At 40.2% G+C, this 24828-nt stretch overlaps 1 protein-coding gene across 1 annotated transcript in view; it reads right to left on the bottom strand.

Annotated features, from left to right (window-relative positions):
• Positions 1 to 1470: 1470 nt before the first annotated feature.
• Positions 1471 to 24828, bottom strand: part of mcu (mitochondrial calcium uniporter) — a 61684-nt gene continuing 38326 nt past the window's right edge. The window contains exons 3-9 of the mRNA XM_079249302.1: positions 9034 to 9097; positions 6979 to 7149; positions 6575 to 6679; positions 6329 to 6489; positions 5176 to 5379; positions 4601 to 4717; positions 1471 to 4448 (exon numbers count right to left, since the gene is read on the bottom strand). Coding sequence (XP_079105428.1) covers positions 4368 to 4448; positions 4601 to 4717; positions 5176 to 5379; positions 6329 to 6489; positions 6575 to 6679; positions 6979 to 7149; positions 9034 to 9097 — 903 coding nt within the window. The 3' untranslated portion in view covers positions 1471 to 4367. The remainder of the gene's footprint in view (positions 4449 to 4600; positions 4718 to 5175; positions 5380 to 6328; positions 6490 to 6574; positions 6680 to 6978; positions 7150 to 9033; positions 9098 to 24828) is intronic.

Genomic DNA, 24828 nt, shown 5'->3' with positions numbered 1-24828 from the left:
AGTGGTCTGATCTGCAGGAACATTAATCACCTCTGAATGATGGTATCAAGGTGACCGCAGAGTTTGCACGTGCAGGATTTACTGTTAAAGAAGACACACACAATGCCAACGCAGCTTTATGGTTTGGATTCTGTAGACGTGTACCTGAGCTTTAAAACTTTGTTTTGCATGTGTTTAAATCAATGGGGACATTGTTTTAATCACTGCTGTGAAAAGCACCACAATCTGGTTCTTTTATTTTCTTTTTGTTTGCAGCTTCATTTTTAGAATTGACAAATATGACTATGCTGATGCGTCATTTTGTCTCTTTGGATACTCAAACTTTTAGGCATATTTGCCATGTCAAGTTAGCTTTGTCAGCCAGTTTTTTTTTTTTTAATTTGGGTTATATTTTCAATTTTGTATTTAGTTTCCAGAGACCATAAAAACATAATGTGTTGATTCAGAAGTCTATCTCATAGGATGTCCTGCAGAGGAAGAACTGGAGGCCAAGGGGAGACGGAGGATGTCATCAAGGCCTTGAAAAGCAGCTCTTTGTAAACAGACACCAGAGTAAACAAAAACTTTAACAGGACCACCGGCTCCAAAAAACTGGATAAGGATTTTATTGATAATTGAATTACATTTCTCTTTTATACATATTTCATAAATGATACAGGATTTTACATTTTTTTTTTTTGCCAACATTACAGCATCATATGTCAATGGAGGAAAAAGAAACAAAACCAAACAGTAAGAGGTCCAAATGAAGAACAAGATCGATTCAATCCTATGTCCGGTAGGCGTTTTAAACATGTCCTGTGGTAAATGCACGCAAATAAGAATCAAAACTTAACACACGCTTAAACCATAGAATAACAATGTAACTTTAACAAAAAAAGAGAACTGAGGGGGGATGAAAAAGGCAGGAAAGACACAAGAACTGGAACTGTTCCCAAACAAGCTGTAAGAGCGAGTCTTCCTTTAAACAGGGGTCATGGAACCTCTGATTATGGGTGCACCAGTGCTGGAGGGTGACTTTTTTCCCCCTTTTTAGGGGAATGAATGGATGCACAGTTAGGAAAGGATTCATGGAAATAAGACAAGGATATGGTGAAGATGATGCTCGGGTTTGAGCAGTTGGTTGGCTGGGATGGAAATCACGTTTGGCAGAGCAGATTCTAACGATACAGCCCTGTCACTGCCCTTTATAACTAGGAATCTCTACAAACAACGTTCTTAAATTATCTTTGCAGTTATTTGAATAAATCATCTTTTAACTTTTTTTTTTAAATAATTTCCCATGTAAACATACATCCATGCAACACCCTCTTTAGAATAGTTTCCCTATATTTGATATATTTTGTTTTTAAAAAATAAACATGAAAAAAAAGGCAATAAATGGTGGATGGGATGATAAGGGGAGAAGGTGATGATGAAGAGACGTGTTGTGTAGAAGCAGCGGGGGGGGGGGGGGGGGGGGGGGGGGGGCTTCCACAAAACATCTCCAACATGCTCACTGTGTTTGTGTGTTTGTGTGTGTGTGTGTGTGTGTGTGTGTGTGTGTGTGTGTGTGTGTGTGTGTGTGTGCAAGTTGGCCTACTCTGGAGAAATGAATTTAAAGCTAAGGACAGAGATGGAATGAGGGTGGAATTGATTTTTACCGGTATCGACAAGCAGCAATTAGGAGCAAAGGATTCATGGATATGGTGGTCTGCTCTTTGCTCCCAGATCATTCAGATGTAGACTCAACAAACATTCATGTTCCAACACAGCAAAATGGATTTCTACTTCCAAAGATTCACGCTGAATCCTCCTTCATAAGCTGGACTGATTCTGTTTAGCTTTCCCTGACCATACCATCTCATTGCTGCTATTTATCCATTTGCTACATTGTCCATCCAGTTAAAATGGTTTAACGTCCAAAAAGGCACCATTTCCCTCAGAAAAATACACATTAGACCAGGTTAGACCAAATCCTATCATGGATTCTGCAAGAATAACTTATGATTTGACCCAAAATCATGCACTGTAATATAAAATTTGCAGTTAAACATGAGAATCGCCTCAATAGGATTCGGCCTAGTATTCACACACAAGCACAAGAGGATCTTGATCACTGCAGAGATGTTGAGTCATTGCACCTCCCCTCTGCAGAGGTGATCTACAGCAGTTTAGAGTCTTAACACGACTTGACGAGAACTTGAAAGAGAAAAAAAAAAAAAGCCAGCGAGAGGGCCCCCAATCCTCACCCTGAACAGAAAACAATGTGAGGCTTTTAAAAAAAAAAAATTAAAAAAAATAAAATAAAAAAGTTGGATTTGGTTTCCATCTCAAACCAAATAAGGATATTAACATATGGCTTCTATAACCTTCGACTTAAAGAGGGGTTCAACTTTAGACAGATGTGGATGAGACTTCTGCAAGATGCGGCAAAGAAAAGTGTCCAATTAAGTACAAAATTGCAATAATGCTCCTACACATTCACAAATTTCTACTGAGGGCATACCACAGCATGCAGTCTACCCTGCCTTGCCTTTGAGGGGAGCAGGGGGGAGAGGGGCATTATAGCAGCAGTGGGAGGAGAAAACTCTGGCTTTATATCAGGATGAAGAGACATTTTTTCTCGGTTTTCAAAAGATGTAGCCTTCTTTCACCAATCATGTCCCTGGTATTATCTGGACTTTCCAAATACAAAAGCGGAAAAATGTCTGTTCATCCGATATATTAAACTACAACATGCCTGCGAGTTTGTCTGAGGCAACGGTAAGTCAGCATTTTAACCCTGTCGTTACTCTAACCGTTTCCGCAGCAACCTTTGCATCAATTTGATTATAGAGGCCAAGCACGACATTATCCACATTGATTTTTTTTTCTTTGTAAAGCTCAAAAACAATCTGATTCTGTTAAAGCCATTTTCACCCTGATTCAGCTTTAGCATAACTCCCTCCTGGTGGCCATGCACAGGAGCCTTACATTTAAACAGAATATAGTTACAGAAATGTATATTGTACAGTTTTGATTAAAACAGGAAACTGTTAGTACGAGGAAGTAAATGCATAACTGGGTAATGTTTTTGTGTTGTACTGTTAGAGGAGCCCTTCATGGCAGGAGATCTCCATCGGATGCAAAACGAATGTTTGTAAGAGAGCTCCTCCCCCCACTGGAAAAAAGACTAGCCTCTGGTCATGTTTATTTGATTGTATACATATATATTTATATAGTTTTTCATAACAAATATACTATGGCTTTGAAAATAAAAAGTGCCAAAATATTTTTTTTCCTTTTTTTTTTTTTGGAATAAAAGAACACACAGTGATGTTGTTGGTAGTACTCTCATAGTCGTGGAGGACAGGCCGCTACAGGACGTCAACAGGAAGAGGAAATGAGATGTTGTCGTTCCTGCATCCTGGAAGCGAAGATATGCTCCTGATGGAGGTCACACAGAGAAAGATGGCTGTCTGTCATCTGGAGGAGGCGTGGCTCAGAGAGGGAGAGGCAGCAGAGTTCAGCCACAAGTAAACCGAGGTCTTCCTCAGTGGTGACTGCCGTCAGCGCTTCCTTGTAAACTTGTCCCTGGAGCTAACACCAGCCGAGAGTAGGAGTGTGTGAGAGTGTGCGTGTTTGTGTGTGTGTGTGTGTGTTGACAGTTTGACTGCTAGAGGAAACAGAGTTAAACTGCCGTGTCAACGTGCAGCATGGCCAGGGTCAATGTCCCAGTGAAGCCCGATAGACCCTTACACACACACACACACACACACACACACACACACACACACACACACACACACACACACACACACACACACACACACACACACACACACACACACACACACACACACACACACACACACACACACACACAAAACCAAAGTCGGCTTTCTTTGTGTTCTCTATCTTGGCGTATCCACAGTCGCAGCGCTTCACATCTCACTTCTGCGTTTACCTGCAGGCGGGTCCTTCCGAGCTTTGAGGCATATCCACAGCGCTCAAATCGACTATCATCATCATCATCTTCCTTTTTCATCATCCTCACCATCATTCGGCTGTGAGAAATGTTCAGTTCTGGGTATTCTCACCATCTTTTTTTCCCCATCTTCTAACAGCTTTGCTTTCAATTCCAACTGGAGATTTCGGTCTGAAAATTAAAAGGAAAAGCAAAAAAAACCATCCCAAAAAAAAAAAAGAAGAACCCCAAAACTAACCCCCACTGTCGTCAAGAAAGGGATGGGATAACTGGGTATGGGAAGAATGGCAGGGAAGGAGGAGTCCGAGCAAATAGCTGCGGGAATAAGGAGAGGGAGATGGGGGGCTGGACAGCAGAAGGAAAGAGGAGAAAGGGGATGTTGTGAGAGCTGAGAGAGAGGAGGGAGTCACTCTTCACATCAATTTTTTGTGGGGGTGAGCTGCTGAACTGGGAGCTGGAGCTGGAGTGGGTCTCGTAGACGCTTCAAATCCAACTCCACCTGGAAGGAGAGGACGAGGAGAGACAGTCAAGGCATGAAAATATGTACAAAGTAGTGGAAGGGAAGATTGGCTATGAATCCAAGAAGTGAACTATAAATTGTGTCAATCTCCAGAGTGCAGAGTTCATTTTTTCATCAATGAGCAACTGTACCTCAGCAATATCATCCTTAAGCTTGTTGTACTTCTCAATGTCGAAGCGTGTCCTTTTCACCCCCTTGTGGAAGAACAGCAGATACTGTCTGTCTCTAGCGTCTGGATAAACATACTCCTGCAGGTTAAAAAGACACACAGACGGAGCACTTTGTAAGAGGAACTAGTTCATCAAATTTCCTTCATGTTTTGCTTTTTTGTCCTTGGGCCAAATCACACTAGCATAAAATTAATTCTACATCCTTGGAGCTAAAAATTAGTTGCACATTATGAAAAATGATTCATTTCTGAAGGACAGCCATTTGCCCACATGAGCCTTTTAAGCTAAGCTAAAAATTTTACTTCTTTATTGGTTCATTTCTGTATGGTTGCTAAGGGCTTCTGCATAACCACTTTTTACTTAAAAAAACAACAACAACAACAAAAAAAAACAATTATATTCTTAAGCTTTCCTAGTTTCTTGTTTTGTATTGCTGATAGATAAAAGGTTTTACTCTGCATCAAGGGGGAAAAAAGCAGGACGGCATCGCTCAAACATTTTTATGTTATACATTCATCTCCTGTTCTGCATCTTACCTGACGTGTAAGAACAAAGTAGGCATACATGGCCATTGCAGTGCCATACGTGATGAAGTAGGTGACGGGTTCCATGATATCCCAGGAGTATTCCCACCAGGTCAGCCTGGCTAGAATGCCAAACTGGGTGGCCATGTAAGCCATGCCTCCCCACAACACCCAGGTGGTGCGCCGCTCTGCCTTCTTACTCAACTCTTCTTTCACCTAAACAGGTGCACAGAACTCAGTCAGACAAAATTCCCAATGTGGAGTATCAGAGGTTATTTTGTTGTGAATATAAAAGGAGGCTACAGGGGAGACGTGACGGACCATGAAATTCCTGTTTCAGCACTTTGTGACGATATTGTACAGGTAAAAAAAAAACTAAGTATCCTTCCAGGGTATGAATATAAGTGAAAAACTCAATGATAGGAGTCTGTGAATGTTGGTGTAAAGTGTGGCAAAAACACCTTGCAAGGCATTTAAAGAGCTTCAGGCAAACCTGGGGCAAGCTGGAGGATACCACTTTAAGGAGGGCAAAAAAAGTCAACACTGGTGTTCGCAAAAATCCCCATAGATGAGGCATAGCCTTACTGGGATATAATGCTCCACAGACAAATAAAACCAAATTCACTACATCAGTTAGTTTACTCTGTATGTGACAAAATGATGTTCATTTTGTAAAGCTTAGCACGCCTACAGTAAACAGTGAAGCTGTGGGGCAAACAGTTTAGGTGAGGCCAATGTCTCTAAATCCAAAGTTCCCCTTTTTTTCTTATATATTGCACAAATGATTATTTGCATTTACTTTTATAGATTAAGACTTAATCATCATGTGATTAGTCGTCTTGTTGTGGTCAAATGTACAAATTAATTATCTCATTACAGGGATAACGATAGTCTATAGTCATACCCATGTTGATCCAACAGCGCAGCAAATTCCTAATTACTGTACAGAAACAATTAATGACGATGCAATAAGATGAACCCAAGCAATGCAGTCAAAAAAAAAAAAATCCTGTGTGTCCAGCTTCCATTGTTGTATTACATCTTAATGGGTTAATTGCATGCTCATAAACATTTTAAATTCTCTATGATTTACCAAACACCCAGCTGGCTCATTAGAAAGTATTTGTGTGCCTCAAATGAAGAACTGCCAAATGTCTGAATGGACCTTTTCTAAGGGGCGGAGTTGAGAGTTGAGATCCTCCAGTCGTTGAATCAGCTCACGTTCTTTGCCGAGTTGGTGCTCCTCAATGCGCAGTGTGGTGTAGAGCTGCTGCACTAAAAATTTGACGTCGTTCAACCTTTCAGACTCCTCGTGGGGCAGCACCTCTGAGGAACATGCAAGATGACGGTGGTCTTAGTTGTGAATGAAAGACTCAGATCACACAGCAGACTTCAGTTTGGAGGTACTCACCTCTTCTAGGTGGCCGCACAAGATGTGTGGTGTCATTGATGACAAGCTTAAAATCATCTAGCAGCAGGATGTCAATGCCCGTGGAGGAGGCAACCCTGGCTCCATCTGGAGAGAAAGACAAATGGAGAGGAAGGAAGTAAGAGATGTGCTGATGGGTTTCCGCTACAAACACTCCTCACTTCCCTTGATAATCAGGCTTGTTGCCATTTGACTGAAATGAGAGGTAAAGGCAGATGCACTCTGAGCGTAAAATTTCAAGCACCCGTTGTTCCTGTGTAATGAGTCCTGTGAGTTGAGTGGTGCATGTGGTGCCAAGAAATGCTGATGCAAAGCTGCAGCCGCAGCTATTAAGTAAACATGTATATGCATGTGGGATACCTGTGTTTTTGTGTTTGTTTACGTACCCATAGAGTAGATGGCTACCCGGTCAATGCCTCTGTCCTCTGCCTGAAGCTGCTGCAGGAAAACTCCTACACAGTCACTGAGTGGCTTGAGAGTGAACTGACAGCGCTCTCGCCGGGACGGCAAACTGACCGAGATCACAGGCAGCCCATTCTGATACACCACTGTCACCTCTGAGGGGGTCAAGAGAAGGGAAAAAAAAGGAACGAGACAAATGTCACAGATAGCCTGAGGTTTGAACTAAGCAACAGATGAAAAGCTCCCACAGAAGAAGCAACTAAAAGTTAAGTAATGATGGATCATGACCAGTTTAGTGTTGTTTAGCTAAGTAATGGGTGGTCCTGGCAACAGAGAAGCAAGTTCTCAAAGTAGCTTAAACAAATGGATGTAAACATGAGACAAGATCATCACACTTCTACAAAAATTGAGGACAATACTTTAATGTTAATACAGTATGAATAGAGTATCTATGAGCAGCAAAAGTATGTGAACTTTTAGAGAAGTTCTCAATGTGAAGGTGAAATTAGAGGGTGGTGTTTTAATTCGATGAAATGACATTTGGAGAAGTCATCAGGTAATTCTTTTTATTTTGTTGTTTAACTGGGTCACATTCAAAGAACAGAAAACAGTGCATAAAAACATTTCTCCAACTTTGAAGCAAGGCAGCAGAAGTATTATGGTTTGAGCCTGTTTTGCTGCAACATGGATGGCTTTCCATGAAAAATGGAACAATGTATTCAATTAAAACTAAGTTTTAAGTATTTGTATAGCACCAATTCATCTGTGGGCACTTTATAGACAAAAAAATATGTATTCATACAAGTCAATTACAAAAAAACAAAACAAAACAAAACAAAAACAAATTGCATTGAATTTTGACTTTGATTCAGTTCCCCATCTTTACCATGTACTGGTAGTACTATGAACTTGTACACCATACAGAATATCTACAGTGAGGCAGGTTAAACTGACATTTCTTAATCCTACAGAAATGATGGCTGTGTGCTGATACTGGTAATAGAATTGAACTTCAGGCACAATAAGTGTCATAATGCCTTTGAGAAAGATAAGGATGAACAAGAGACTAAAATAATAAAAACTTTTTTCAAGTTTATAGCTATGATTCTGCATTTATGTCAGCTTTTTACCACTACCATACATATAGTCTTTTTTTTTTGTCCCCAACAGCTGCTCAGGAGGACTTGAATACTGATAAGTATTGCAACACAGCTCTATTGGCCCATAACTAAACTATAGTTATAATGAGCCTGTACAGCTTATACCATTATCATGCTAAATGGTTTCTAATGACAGACCCATGAATCAAGCAGAGGGCTGCGAGCCCATAGAGGAGATGATCCAAACTGGCTTGTTGCTGCTGCAACCGAAAACCCCCGCCTGCTGCTAAGAGCCACTGCAGTGAATCAGCAGATCTCTGCTTGAACTCACACAGGGAGGGTGAAGGATCATCAGCTGGCAGCTATGCATCTGAACAGGGCCTTCGTTCTTTTGAACATGATTTCAAAGACACAAAGGTTTCGACATTTTCTTTCACCACCATTTCTGAATTACAGGGAAACTTTGAAACCGTGCCTTAAGAAGATGAGTTGGCATTCTCTTGCATCCATTTGTCCTCGATTATCCTGCCATCCAGGCACACTGCTCGAGGAGTGAGGATCGTGTGCTTATCTCCAGTACAATCCTTCAGCTATTAAAGCTCACTTTAAAATCAAATCATCTCGTTCTGCTGATGCCTCCTCCTCTAAGCCTGCCAGCTTTTTCTTTCTCGTTTCAGCGTTCACGCTCTCATCTCAGGCGAACAGATGCTACCAGAGATATTAATGACCACTGGCTGTTAACTCTAAATGAGCCTCTGCTGCCTGATCAATGAGGAATATCTCATTTGTCTCTAATAGGAAGCAGGAGCTGGTGTGGGGATTTTCTTTTTAAAGGGAAATCCCTGATACAGCACACATAATTATACACTGCTATAGGAGCAGAGCCTGGACTTGATGAGTATCATGTGAGGGAATAAGGTGATAAGGGGCCGGACTTACCTTCTGGAGCAGCAGAGGAACACAACAGTCTCTGGCCATGCCATGAGGGGGTGCCTCTCCAAACCTGCAGACAGGAAGTGAGAGCGCAACAAACTGCTTATTCTGCTTGAACACCATCTGACACATGGTTCTTACAAGTCCCCTGAAGCGCTGTTCAAAAGCGTATGATATTACCCTAATCTGTGCCATTTACTTCTGAGTGTCATTTAAGAAAATGGCTTCCAGTTGCAAAACAATGTGCTCATATGTTGACTGGGGTCACACCCAAGGAGGAAAAATAACCATATCCACCTGTAGAGTCCAAGTTGAACATTGATTTCATGAAGATTGACTCATTAAAAAACACCTCATATGTCATATATGCAGACACAGAAAGTGTCACTTGGAGGAAAAGAAGACAGTAGGAGACACAGAGAGAAGAGAGCCAAAGTGCAGGCTGAATAATAAAAGCGTTTAACAGGAATTCTCCACTCGTGTCACAGGCTGGAAAGGATGACGAACCCTGCAGCAGAGTTTAGGAAAACCCTTGTTTTCTTTGTTGCTAGCGGATACTGTAAAAAGCACGATGGGAGTGTACAGAGCAGCATGCATTTCACATGCTTTAAATTACACGGCTCGTCACGTGCTCAGAAGAGCCTCGGGGAGAAGACGACGGGCAAAACTGCATCATTTTTAAAAAAAGAAAAAGAGGTAGAAGACTTAAGGAATTTAGCAAACATAAGAGTGCCATGGGGAGGCATAACTTTTCTGATTAAAGTTTTAATTATGTGCAAAGAGATGCAAATAAAAACAAAAAGCTCCACTTTCTTGATAGATGGTCCTTATAATTTATAGTCATTAACCCTTCATTTTCTACAGGCACAGTAAATCCACAATACTCCACTTTAAGCAGGCTTTTGTCCAATGCACTCACACTCGTTGCGTTGTAATATCAGATTTACAATATGCTCACACTACCTGAGACTCACTGAGGTGAACAACAGAAGCAGATATCCACAGCTCTTACAAATTCTCTTTTATGGCCTCAAAGTGGGGGGAAACAATATCAGATGTATATCCTGTGTGAGCTCACTTCTATGTGCATGATGCTGTTGGAAACAACAGTTAAAAAGAAACTACAGCGGGACTAGCTGTAACCTCAGCGTCAAACAGAGACACTGAGATTCAGACAGAGCTTTCAGTCAATGGCTGCAGATCGAATACCCATCTGTCAGTCAGAAAACGTGACTGCCAATCAATCTACAGCCGTCTGATCCAAATGGACAAAGCCACAGCAGACAAGTCAGACAGATGCAAGTATATGTGATGATCATGCTGAAGGGATGACTGTCTGCTAAAAACACTGACAATGAACTGCTGTCAAACCACCACTCATAACACTGGAAATCTGAATGCTTTAGTAGCAGAACAAGACCGATGGGCCAGAACCTAAACTTCAGTTTCTGCATTTCAAAAGGAGAGTGTTCTTCTAACTGGGAACAGGCAATGCATCACAGATTCATCCATCCTTTTATTGGCGCAGCAAGGGCCCAGAGATGGAGGAGCCGCAATAATTCAAGTGATCTTTCTTTTGGTAAAAATCCCCCCTCAAAAAATGAATAATACGTCAACAAGCTAAACTTTCTTCTGCACAAAATGGTAAACAAACTTTGAAAAGCTGAGATTTTTCAGGAAAGTAAATGCTACTACTGCTGCTCTGATGCCAGACCTCCACTGAATGTGTTTGTATTGTAAATGAAAAAAACCAAGCGCTGTCCTGCAGAAGCAAGAAGAGCCCAAACAGTGATTAGGCTGCTGAACAGATGACTTGCTGAGAAAGGGCTTTTTAACTAGTCTGGAATAACTGCACAGTCTGCAGAGAGTGGTCCAGCACTGCTCTTCTCATTCATCAACTGGCTGTTTGAAGCAAGCAGGGGAGATTTCATCGTGATACCCACAACCTCAACATTATTCCCCACACCCACGTAAACCTTTCACACATTGTAAGCCAGCAGTAAAAAAAAAAAAAAACAAAAAAAAAAAACAAGTGCACGTCCATCTGTGGAGTGACATGGACTTGTGAGTGTAGGTGTGTGTGTTTGTAGAAGACACGTGTGCATGTATGTGTGTCCAGCCGTCTGTTCAGCAGCCTGTTTGACAGCAGTAGTTGCAGAGCGACCGCGCAAAGCCTCCTGCTCCTCCCTCGGCACACAGCCACTGAAAATGCTGCCTGAAATATTTAACAGCGAAGCAGCAGTCAATAGCACAGCAACCTTGGAATCAATGTCACACAGCAGAGGCAGGGAGAGGAACAAAGGAATGGGTTTTGAAGAGGAAGATGGGCAGATGAGCTGGAAGAGCAAAGAGGCATGGAAGGATGAAAGTTGAAGGAAAATGTGAGGATAAATGGGGGAGCAGCAGGGGAGCGATAAAGATAAATGAAGGCTGGAGTGAAATGGTGTGAGTCACGATTGTGTGTTGCGTTTGGAACCATGCGCTGCGTATACTGTACCCTGCAGCAGACAATCCCCCCCACCGAAACGTGACTCTAGCATGAGTATGTGTGCAGCTGAGATGGCGGCAAATAAGAGAGAAAGTAAGAGAGAGAGAGAGAGAGAGAGAGGAGAGAAGGAGGGGAAACTGAGGCAGGAGGGGAAAAAAAAGAAAGGAGGAGGGATATGTAATGAGAAAGACATGAGAGGTAGGGAGGGAGAAGAGGAGAGGGGAGGACTGCTGATCACTGCAGTAAAGGAATCCCTCGTCTACAAAGGGGGGTTGCCCCTTGAATTCGCCCGCCCTCCCTCCCTCCCTCCCTGTCTAACTAGCACTGAATCCTGATGTGCTGGTTTTTCATTTTCCATCAGGTCTCCTCTGCACTGCGCTTTAACTTCCTCTGTGTTTTAACTTCTATCCCCCATGTGCATGTGTGCACTTCGCTTCAATTAAAAAAAACCCTTCTCCATTTAAAATCTCCACTGTGCTGTGGTAAAAGCACAGCAGTGAAACACACAGTGAGCTACACCGCAATTTATAAGGAAGAACAGCGGAGAAGCTAGAAAGAGGCTTTGTAGCAGATCAGTGTGTGTTACACACCAAGCATACAGTCCAAACACTACAACCTCAAACAGATGTCACACATCAGACTAAACCTGGGTGGGGTTCGGGAACTGAAACACAATCAGCGTTGCCTGTTACCAATAAATCCCGTGCTGCTTGTCTGACCTTTTCAATTTGTTGTGTTAAGTTCCAGCTACATAATCATATTCTTTTCTCATTTCAATCTGGATTATTCATGTGGAAATATTTGCAATATCTAATTTTTTCCTCCTCTAACACAGTCACACAATCCCAAGACCTGTTCCAGAGTCACTATGAGGGTGGGTTGCAGCTATTACTGTTGTTGGGCAAAGTGGAAGCAAAGACACTTCTGAGTAGGACTGCACAATATATAGAAAATAGACCCTAATTACAATATGAACGTGTAATATCAACAGGGAAAGGACATTTTGACTATTATTGGACTAATACAGGTGTGTTAATAAGAGCTACACCTAGAATAACTTCTGTATTCGAGCACCTTCATCAACTAACTGCCCTCCGCAGATGCAGAAGTAGATTGCAGCCTTCACTAGAATGGCAAAGATCTGCAGCGTGTATTGAAGTATTTATTAAATTTTAAGTCACGTCATCAGCAGCTGGGATAGCTCTCACTATTTTCTGTTGTCATCAGCTCCTTTTTCTTGTCTTTCAAGATTGGAAACATTGTGTAATGGAAGCTGGACCATGTGCAGAGCACCTATGTGTCCTCCTCAATGTCCAACTCTAAAAATGCTGGTCAGAATTATCATGTTTTCTTTCTCTTTTTCTGGAAACCAATATTTAATATGCTGAGATTTTCCAGCAAATTTTGTCCTAATAATGATGCCAATACTAATGAAAACACACATGCTTTTACCTAATTGCTGAGAATATCACATCCCTTGTAGTGTAGAATTTGAGGTCAAAATTAGAGGCTTAAAATAAACATATTCTGGGTATGGCAGACACTGGCTTACTGTACAGCTTCTTTTTTTATTTATTTATGTTTTTTTTCCCTCCATTTTCCCCATCAATATCTGAGACTACTATGAGGGTCAACAATACTTAGGATATTTTTACAAATCTAATACTATTTACTGAACCTTTTATCTTTTAGGCCTAAAGATGAGATCGCACTCAAACCACAGGAGTTAAGCGCTATAGTCAAATGAGGGACAATATTAATCAGCTACTAATTACATTGCAGGTTCCCAAAGGACACATAGACAAACTCCTGGTTAGAAGTCACCTCCTGAATGGACCGTCTTTTCATTCAGCTGTCTTCTTAAAGTGGCTCTATTATGCACATTTCAGTTTAATTTATTGTAATATGCAAGTCCAGAAGGACAAGACACAATCAAGCATTTTTCACAAACCCCTTCATTCATTTTGTATCGATGCTCTCTGATCAGCCAGAAGCAAGCCAACAGAGAAAGCTCCACCCTTTGTCCTGCCTGTGGGCTGCGTCTGATTGGTCAACTACTAGGAGTAGTTATACTGAACAGTGAAGGTGGGTGTGGCTTTCTTCTTGTGAACGTGCACAACCTAGAAAAGATGACAAATCACTGAGTCCCTCCCCAGGACATCACTAAAATTTCAAAGTAAAAAAAATTTTCTAAAACCAATCGTTTCCATCGCCGTGGAAACCAAACCTAGAAAAGGTGCTGTAAAAGTCAAACATGCATTTTAATTTGATTTAAAAAAACGGAGCCGCTAATACATCTGAAGAATATTCAACACTATAATACTGTAGAAAGCTCAGAAAACTAGAAATAGCATAATACAGACCCTTTAAGGTGGACCCCTCAACACAAAATTCCACAGTCATTTAAAAGCCTTTCTTTCTCATCACACACCATCTCTAAATTATACAGCCTGAGCAGATCTCACATGGTCTCCATGTGTTGAACAGACGTCATCGCTGGTGGAAAAAAAAGTCGCCACCATAGTTCCTGTTTAATGGAGCCCTTCTGGTAGCATGGAAACCTCTGTTGTGTATTTACACAATGACTGCATCCATTTCTGGTGTAATTTGCTGCCCCGCTTTATGGCCACAGACCAGTAAATGTAAGGATTCGCACACAATCACCTGATCATTCATAGAGAATCAGGTTCATTCTAACCTCTCTCTCGTGTCAAAGGAGAACTTATAATAGACTAATTCAGGGTATTAATGGACACTTGTGGCAAAATTATCTTTTTGGATCAATATGAAGTCAGAGGACAGGACAGAGGGGGGCCAGGAGGTAATCATGTTATTTATCTAAGAAATATAACACTTGAAATAAAATTCAATGCCTTTTGTCAAAGTAGGAAGACAAAATGTTTCGATGTCGCACTCGAGAATTGGCGAGAAGCAGAAAAAAACACAAGTTAGCAGTGAAAGGCGAGCCACCTGCTGATCAAGACAAAGTTAACATGGAAATCAGCCTTTAATGAAGGATTAACAACCTCACCACAATTAGCTTTCACACTCTGCCGACTCAACTATGAAGACCTTGTGCTTTGTCACAGAAGGCAAACGAAGTTTATAAGCTATTAAATATAAAATGCAGCAAATAAATTCTCTCCCCCCCTCCCAGACTGGCTGTGTGTGGACAGTGACCTCATTCATTAGCGCAGTTGACAGCAAGTTTTTTGGTATCCCTGTATTTCTGGCATTATGACTCTTTTAAGGCACATTAGAACATTGCTGACTACAACGGTCTAAAAGCTCGCATTTTCCAGTAATGTGCTGCATTCTGCAGTTCTTTAAGGCGTAGTAAAATATCAACCAAATTAGGTTAAAGCTCAATTTATTAGATTACTTGACACAAGCAGTTTTTGTTTTTAATATTTCAGAAGGAACCAACTCAAAATAATTAAACTGGTCATCTAACATATCCTTTTTTTTTGTTGTTGTTTTTGCTAATTATTTGTTTACTTTAGACTAATTATTATAAAGCCACACTTAAGGTAATTAACTTTAAGATTTATCTATAGATAAATGACTTTTATGCTGATTCATCACATAGGATGCTTGAATTCCCCAAAAGTGAGGAAAGTTTTAAAAGGACCAAAAACTTGCTGTGCCACACTTTCTTGGCAAGCTTGACAAGATAAAAAGCACTGCTGCACCCTTTCCTAGGCACTCACAAACACACCTGCACTGTGCACTCAGAAATGAAGACAAAGAGAACATACACAATTTTGAAAGCAATATCCACTCTAATATCTCGGTGGCGATGAGATTATGTAATGCTAGAAATGACTGCCTTTTCTTTAGGTTGTGTTGCTCACTGTATAAAGGGCCATTAAAAGATGTGAAGTCTGCAGTAAGTGAGTAAGTAATCTCCCCTCTCACACACTGAGGGAAACCATGACAAAGCATAGGGTGCTCTATGAAAGCACACACTAATCTGATCATCCCACTGCAATGCAGACTTGATAGGGTAAACAAATTTCCCCTGATTAGGCTACTTTAACCTAATACCAATTCCAGCAAGATATCAATAATTCCTGCTTAATTTTTTAATTTTGTTTCTATAAACTGCCCTTCAGGGCTGGGGAAGGATTTGATTATTTTATATCAACTTTTGGCTTGGTTGGTCCATGAAATCAGATCTCACCTGTTCTTAAATAGGTGGGCCAGTTCGACCATCATATTTAAACCAAGCCACATGCCACATCTCCTCACTGGGGTAAAAAAACACTATGTGATGCATTATTAAACAGCAGTGCAGGTTTTCACGCCCACGACTAAGAGACAGGCAGCCTTCAGCCATTGTGTGCCACAGAATTGGTCCTCGCAGGATTTGGCCCAGCCGAGGTGCAGCGGCTGCACTTCCTGGGTCACTTGTACAATGAAAGCATGACACAAAAAACCAAAACCGACAACTATGTTTGCATACATAAAGCTTATAGATTTGCATATGTTGCATTTTGTAGGTGCGCAGGCACGGTAAGACCCCCCTTTGACTACTCATACACCAGATGGCACTAGCTGCTTGTGTTAGTGCTAATTTCTGTCATGCAATACTCACCCATTCTGAAATGTTAGCGGACTAGTAAAGCATCACCTTGTACTTTTTCCACTTCTCTTTATTCACTAATCACAGTTTTTCTCTTTCTCTCAACAGTATCTCATACCCTGCTGAGTCTCACTGATATGCATAAGAAGTATGGGAATCCAGGCCACAAAAAACACACTGATCCTGTTTCCCCAGTCATCTTAATAGTGTTGATTAACCAAAGAGACCAAAGGCTCGTTGAAATTTCAACAAACCATGACAACTAACGCTAACAAGGTGGTGTTATTGCCTAAACCTTACCTCAGAAAAGACTAATCTGTTGCCGTTGAGTGTTATTTTATTAAGTGAATGTAACCCAGAAGTAAAATAACGGATGTCATATGTTGGTCATAAACATATGTTCGATGAAGTGAAATAGATGAAAGCGCAACAGATAACTGTAGCATCCATCCATCCTCTTTCCTCCTCACAAAGACCTTGGGGTTTGCTTAAACAAAGATTAAGAAAAGTGCTTGCTACAGTGTGGAAATCTTCAAATAAGTTGTATAAAGTATGAAAATAAAATAAAAATAAAAATCAAACTAAGAAATGGGAGGGCCATATTTGATCACCCAAAAAATGCTATGGTAATGGAGGTGACTTGAGACAGGCTGCACGAGCAAGAAACTCCACTTTTGAGCAAGTTCATTTCAGAGACCGAAAGCTAATTAACATATATAGTTTTATCTACTAAAGGAAATGAAGTAAGCTTGTGGTGACGGAGCTGTGCTAAGAATTCCTAAAGAAAATCCTATCGAAACTTCCAATGCAAAACCTTCCCTGCAAAATTCACAGTTCATGATCACATTTATCAAAATCCACAATGTCTGAAATATCATCTTCAGAGGATGTATTAGTACTAGGTCACCAGCAATTTATCTCTCATCAGTGATGCTTAAGGGCACAAGATGCTCCACTTTTCATTCTGCAGCATCATCTCTTTGCTTCATCTCTACACTTACTTTTGCGATCTGACCGCCCCTTAAGTCATGTTCCAGAAGGATAAACAAACTTTCAACTCTACAAATTAAAACACAACGTTCACACAAGTTTTAGAGTTTTTTTATTTGGGTCTATATGCAAAGGAAAATATTTTAGTTTGTCAGACATTCCTCAGTTTTTATTTCTGTTGTCAAACTACATTTAAGAAGAACTGTGATGCTTTGGGGGTGCACTGTGGCTCAGTGGATGCTGAGAGCTCTTTTTTCAACTACAAATGTAAGATTGTTTGGAGCCTGCATTTAGCCTGAGGCACTTTCTGGTTTTTATGTAGCCATCAATACACATACTTTGCTACATAACTTTAAAGCTGAAAGAAAATTCATGCTTGAACAAAACTTGGATAAATTTCTGTTTTGTTTCATTGTTTTAACAACAATATTATAATACAGTCCACATAAACTTGGTATATAAAGTCTGTGTGTTTGAACTTGACTCAGATACAGCTTATAGTTGTCTACGATCTATATGACAGAGCCAGTGCTGCATGACAAACATGACAGACAACCACGACTGACAATCCAGTTATGGTTTATTCAAAATTTTGAACCTCTAAAACTAATTAGAACACAATATAAGAAATGTTTATAGCAAAAAAGAACTCAAAGTTTGCAGCACAACAACTTTTGCATAACCCTTCATAAAAAACAGTACTGATTTACTTCAAAGAAATAGTCTGGAGTACTAGGTAAAAGGGCACAAAACTTTCACTCAGCTTCTCTACTTAGTCTAATTAATTGTCATCTGAAAAAAAAGTTGGGTAATAAAACTTAAAGAAAATGTCAGATTAAAATTCAAAAGCAGCCATGTGGCTTGTACCTGAGCTGATAGTACTGATGGTTCTTTGGCTCTTCTATGTGCAATTTGGAATTGTATTTAGCTTTTTAAAAAAAATAAATAAATAAATAAATAAAATAAAATAAAAAAAAAGCACAAAATCATGTTAACGTGCAGACCTAAACTATCCATTCCCACAGACTACAGCAAATTATATCATTTCTGTCCTTTCAGATATAATAATGTTCCCAGAATGCAGAGAACAATAAAATGATCTGAACAAACTGGGAAAGCCTTAACTGGTTAAAAGGGTAGCTGCTGCTATAATAGGTTTAAAAAAAACAGCTAAAGGAGTATCTGGTGAGGTGACATTCGGGGCAGCATACAGTATCTCACAGACTGCTGTGAATTCCTCCTGAAGCAGCATCTGTTATTTATGGAGCAAAGCCTGGGAAAGCTTCTGAGAAACTTTGACAGCACTCTCCTTCTGCCTTTTTCCCTGGCCTTCCATGCCTTGTACATGAGTTTGACTGAAAAATAAACTCCATTAGAGAGAACAAGGGGCAAAAAAAAACAAAAAAAACAACTTAAACTGCCCTCATTCAATTCCCATTTCCAGCCGGCTCAGTGCTCAACAATCAGTCTGCAGTATTACCCTCCTACCCTCATCAGTGCACAGTCCACAGAGAGCACTAGAATATCTAAAAGAAAAGCCCCTAAACTCACACAGTCTTGCTCTCTTGACTGTGTTGGTGAGTATAGACTATCTTTAGTTTGTACCTTGCTCATATATTGAAGAACTTGGGGGGCAATGAATGCATGACACTCAGATTGGACCATACAATGCTTGAGAAATTGAGAGAACGTTGCAGCTTAAAACTGACTGACTGAGCATAGTAACACTTTGCTTTAGGATCTCTGATGTGTGAATCCATGTTTTCTATAATGATAATGATAGGGATGGATTAGTTTTATCAGAAACTGTACGTGATTAGCCATCTTGCAACATATTTATTACCAGTTTCCACATTGTACCTTTACTATCTGACCCGCTGCTTGCCCTAGAAAGGGTGCACATCGCCATATGCTTCCCCTACAGAGTGACCAGTTGCCACCTAGATCGGACAGCAAAGAGTTTCAGAGAAACATACGTGGAGGCATGGGAGGCTTAAATATACATGTGGTTGGCTCAACTGGAGGAATCACTGCCAACAGCTAAAGTTAAGTTTTTGAGGATGCAGAGGCAGCTCCAGTACTGTGCAACTTTTTCCTTCTCCATGACAACACTGTATTTTGAAATTGGCAAGATAAGAGGAGGAATGCTGAATTTAAGAGCAAATCAATGTAAGAGTTCTATGAAAGTCATGTGACATCAGTGTTTGCAGATCTGGGTCACACAGCTGCAATAAAAGCAAGACATCTGCCAGTTTATGATGTTGATACACCAAAAATTAGCTTGGGGGAATTTTTAAAACAAGAATACACCTGGTGAAACATGTCAATAAAATGACTTAATTTAGGATAGTTTATGAGAAACTAGAGTTGGACTTTCCAACAATGCCTACACTCAAGATGCCGATGTTCATACTCCGATCAAGTTGGTATCCAGTCAAATAGGATGTTGGTGAAGTTGGATGATCACACCCCAAAGTACTGCCACACATATTGTTAAACAGTTGGACAGAGCGTGAGGTGTCAGCTGTCCTATCTTGTTTCTCCTTTGTCAACAAATTGTTAAAGTCAGCTTTATAGCGCTCATGTGAGACATTATTGCTGATAAATGAGCATTTCTGCAATACTTATAAAACACTTTCCTGCTTAACTCAAAGGAAAATTTGCAGAGTGGAGCAGCTTAATTACTGCTTCCCTCCACATGAAAAAAAAGGATGACATCATTATTATGCCTTTATCTTCTCTGTTGTTACCAGTGCCTGAGTATTCAGCCCCACAGTCGGCACCATCAAATTCTATAAGCATTAAAGTCAAATAATGCTGACTATTTTAAAAACCTTAGAGAACGGCTGTATTCCTCAAAAAGAAAAACTCGTGTAGGATTTAAATCTGTGTTGTATTTGTCAGATTGTTAATAATAACAAACCTCTTACTCAAGGCCATTCACAACAAGCATCAAATATTCACAGCTCCTGTGCCATGGAGCCGTGTTGCAAGCAGCCTGCTGTCATCCATACTTAGGATAGTTTGCAGAAAGTGGGCCGGTCTGGGATGTGTCTGTTAGTCTGCCCACCTGCAGGGCGATGGGAGGGGAATCACACCGGTCAAATAAGCAAAGAGTCCAGCTTTCAGATGTCCCTACAGTTCTAGGCAGCATCCTATCCCCTACTAGACATGTAGGTCACTGCTCCGCCAGATCTGGAAGTCGTGACAAACACATCACACTGACTCATGGACCACACAACACCAGTGATTCTGAAACAAGCCTAATAATGTCATCTGATATTAATAGCAGATCGCACACCATTGCTAAAGATTTGTGCCCTTCTTCTCATCTCCCCTCCAGCTCTCTGTCTCCCATCTGCCCTTTCATCCTCCCATGTGATATCGTGTCCTAATATCAAAGGGAGCAAGACAACCTCCATAATGCTCTGACAAAAACTGACTCCATATTTGTCTGCCCTCATTTACATCTTAATCCTCACAATCAGAATGCCACTAATTGCACCGCCTTGCTTCCTTCATTTTTTTCCTGCTTGAATACAATTTCCTTCTCCATCTTTCTTGAGGGCCCCCTTCACTACTCGACCCTCTGCTGCTATTCTTTCTTCCTTTTGTCCTCCGTAAATCCCCCCAGGATTAAATCCCACATGAATGTTCACAAGTGAACTTGGACAAGGGCGCCCACAGCTTCCCATCTTATTTCCTCCTACAGGGGACTAAATGTTGCAGTTCTGCTTTGCTTCACATGGATGCTTCCAAAATGCTTCAGGTCAAACAACTAAAAATGAAGCTGAAAAGCATGATGTCCACGATGTATATATGAATTTAATCTCAAAGTGCTATCATTACAGCAAATTTGGGGTTTAACCGATTCACTGTGATTACTGAAGAGTGTCTCGCTTGTCAAAGTGCCAGTCACAGTATTGCCTCTGCTTGATCACAGGTATTAGGATGAAGGCTGCCCAATGCAGTCCACCTTTCTACACTTTCCTAACATGATGTTTAGCTATAAACACATATTTTTAAAATGGTTTTACAAAGCTGTTTTTTGGTTTATCTTTTCTTTTTTCACATTCAATCCAACCACAGATCTCTCCTATCAGATAACTCCAATTTACATCCACGCACACCGACAGTACTCTATGAAAGCGTTGAGCCTCTATATCTTCAGTTGTAGGTTACATGGCCAGATTGGCTAACAAGTTGAGAATTTATTGTGTGATGGCACATGTTGCCATAAAATACATAGAAAACCACAACGGAAAGTTAACATCACTACACAAATTACGTTCTATCCACTAAACATAACTGAAATCAAATAAACCTAAAGTAATCTAACATGCACACTGCTACATCAATCTCGGCTCTCGCGGACAAACAAAATGCCAGCCTTAAATCCAAATACACAGCAGTCTGTGAGATACTGTACGCTGCCCCGGATGTCACCTCACCAGAGACTCTTCTAGCTGTTGTCAAATATTGACAAGTTTTGATATAGTTTGAAATTTTGTCTGATTAATTTAGGATGTTTTTTCACTGATATCTAATGAGTCTGTGTGCTTCCAACAAGCGTCTTGATGATTCCATTAAATAGTCTTCAGGAACACTTACATTTGCTTTTCTGAAGGATATTTCAGAACTATTTTTTTAATGTTGGCTGCCTTTTTTTGTTCTCTGTCAAGATAAACATACCACTACAATAATAATGAGGTCCAAGCAACTGGCAAAGATTCATTTCTCTGTAACACCAGCTGCCACTGCTTTTCAGTCCAGTTCTTGTGTCATTTGGCAATTTAGCCTTTTTTCCATGATCACCTTCATAAGAAAGGCTTCTTGATAGCTATTTCTCCGTGGAGAATGAGGAAAACAGCAGATGGAACAACTGAAGAACTAGATGCATGTCTCAGGTCTTGTGTCGTGTGTTTGTTGTACTTTTGTCACTTGCTTTAGACAGTTTTCTGATCCGCCTCTCCGCTGTTTGTCCAATTTCCTAAAGAACTTTTTAAGGACCCGCTGCACAGCATGTAGAGATTTGGCAAATGTTCAGCTATAAGGCTCCTTTGGTTGGAATCACCTTGTTGGTGTCTGTCTGTAATCTTTTGCATTCTTTAGAAATGGAGCAAAAGAACTGGAACATATGACGTGCAACATGCTGCAAAAAATGAAATCTAAAAGATACTAGGGCTGGGCGATATATCGAGTATACTCGAGATATCGTGGCTAGTCCCCTGTGCGAATATAGAAAATGCCTATATTCGTCATATTCGAGTATCCTGTTGTCACGCAGTTGTTTTTAGCTGTGGGCGGGGTTTCCTCCCTCCTCCTCGACTCTGCACCGCTTTGCACAGAGAGTTAAAGCAAGCGCACCTAGTTACGTACATAACGTGAGCTACGTGCTACGTCATGAGAGGCAGCGCGTAGCCACTGTTGCCAACTTGGTGACTTACTTGCTAAATCTGGCGACTTTTTTTGTGAAAAGCGACAAATCTAGCGACTTTTACTGGAGTTATTGGAGACTTTCCTGGTATTTTGGCGACTGACTTTAAAGCGCATATTGTAAAGTCATTGTTACAAATGAGAGTCTCTCCCCGTCCTAAAGCACTCAGTCGCTCCGGCTGCAGCCAGTCAGAGGAGCAGAGAGGACACCTGCACGACTCCACCTACAGTCACAATGAACAGCCAAATCCGTCACTGATCCCGTTCTGGATTACAGAGTGGGACGTAAATTACAAAGTTTTTCACGTCACGCAAAAATAATTCATTATATTTGATTACATTCACAACCTCTGTCACTTACTCACCTCATCCACTGTGTGTGTGACACAAGCATATTTATCTAGCCTGAAATCCTGAATTAAAAATCCTGAATTAAAAGCTGGCTGAAGCTGTTTATTGGAGACGATACGAGGACATTCTGCCTGTATTATAAGACTGATTTCTACGCTAAACTCGGCGATTAAAAAAAAACAAAAACACGACAACTCAGAAACGTATCCATAAAGCAAAGCCTTATAATAGTTCGTCATTTGAAAAGTCCCCCCCCTAGAGCACCTATTTTCATATGTTGCATTTATTACATCATGCAAAGGCACTTTATTTTGTTTTAAAATGACATGTTTCTGCCACTGCTTTAACTGTTCAATAAATACGGTTTTGATCAGTTTGCTTCGTGACAATTTCATCCTTTTGGCATAAATGTTTAAAATCAGCATATCTTAATGCAGTATGAACAATTATGTTTTAATGGAGACACAAAATCATCTTACTGATGTGATTGTAAGCACCAAAGCATTCATTCAAGGCTGAGGTAAATATCGAGATATATATCGTATATCGTGACATGGCATAAAAATATCGGGATATTACGAAAAGGTCATATCGCCCAGCCCTAAAAGATACTATTTCAGAATTGTGTGAATGAACAACAATGGCTTATCTCTTGAGTGTGGAACATTTTTATGCTTGAGTAATTCTTTAGTTGGTGTTAAGAGCCTTAAAAAAACAAAGAAAACATCCCTCTGAAAATTGCCAGGGACAAGATTGACATAGACTGATGTGAAACTCAAGGACAACTTTGAATGACCCTCAGAAAAATTGTAAATCTATTGCTAAAAATAATTTCAAACAAATAAAAAGTCTGGCTCCTTAGAAGCAGAAAATACAGGGAAACTCAATACTAGATGGTTTGCAGAGAGTTGCAAATCATCTAACCGTAATGGTGAGGTGGATCCCTGATGAATACGTTCATGCACATTAGACCACTATCAAAAGATACCAAAAGGAAGTGATTTACATTCAAATTTCTGCTTCACTGCATCTAACACAAGTCCTGGTGGTTTATTTACATTATTTACATCACAGACATTACCCAGTTCCTTTAAACTTAAATTATTAGCAATGATGGTTCTGTGTCAACAATGTGACAAAGCCTTTGAATCCCAGTAAATGTAAGTCATAGAAATATGGATCAAATTAGATAGTAGTTTTCTAACGTAGTGTTTGGAGTCAATTATTTTGCCAATAATGAATACTTGTGTAATAAACAGATATTATCAACTAAATTTAATTTGAAATATTATTAATAAAGTAGCAATGAAACATTTAGTTGATAATAAAAAGCTAATACAGTAAAACTCCAGTTCCAATCAAGTTGGGACAATATGTTAAATATAAATAAGAACAGAACGCAATAACTTGCATCTCCCTTATAACCTTCATTCATCTTTATGCAATATAAAAAAAACAATTTAAACGGATAAAATGTTTAATTATTTTCTGCAAATATTTACTCATTTGCCTGAAACTCTTTCCAAAAGTTCTGGGAGAGCGACATGTTTACCACTGGGTTACATCACCTTTGCTTTTAACAACACTGTGTTTGGGAACTGAAGACACTAATTATTGAAGCTTTGCAGTTTGAAATTTTTCCCATTCTTTCTTGATGTACAACTTCAATTGTTTAAAAAAAAGTCTGAGGTTTCCATTGTCGTTTTTTACACTTCATTATGCACCACACATTTTTAGAGGGAGACAGGTCTGGACTGCAGGCAGGCCAATTTCGTAACCACACTCTTTAGTACGAACCCATGCTGCTCTAACACATGCAGAACGTGTCTTGGAATTTTCTTGCCGTAGGGAGGTCCCTGACAAAGATACCTGACAGCATTACTGGTACCTTCACAGATGTACAAATTACTCATGCCATGGGCACAAACACATCCCCATACCACTGCAAACG

The sequence above is a fragment of the Telmatherina bonti genome, assembly GCF_933228915.1.
Source record: "Telmatherina bonti genome assembly, chromosome: 11".
In the NCBI taxonomy this organism is placed as follows: domain Eukaryota; kingdom Metazoa; phylum Chordata; class Actinopteri; order Atheriniformes; family Telmatherinidae; genus Telmatherina; species Telmatherina bonti.
Note: the sequence above shows the minus strand (reverse complement) of the source record. Positions and strands in the feature narration are given on the sequence as shown.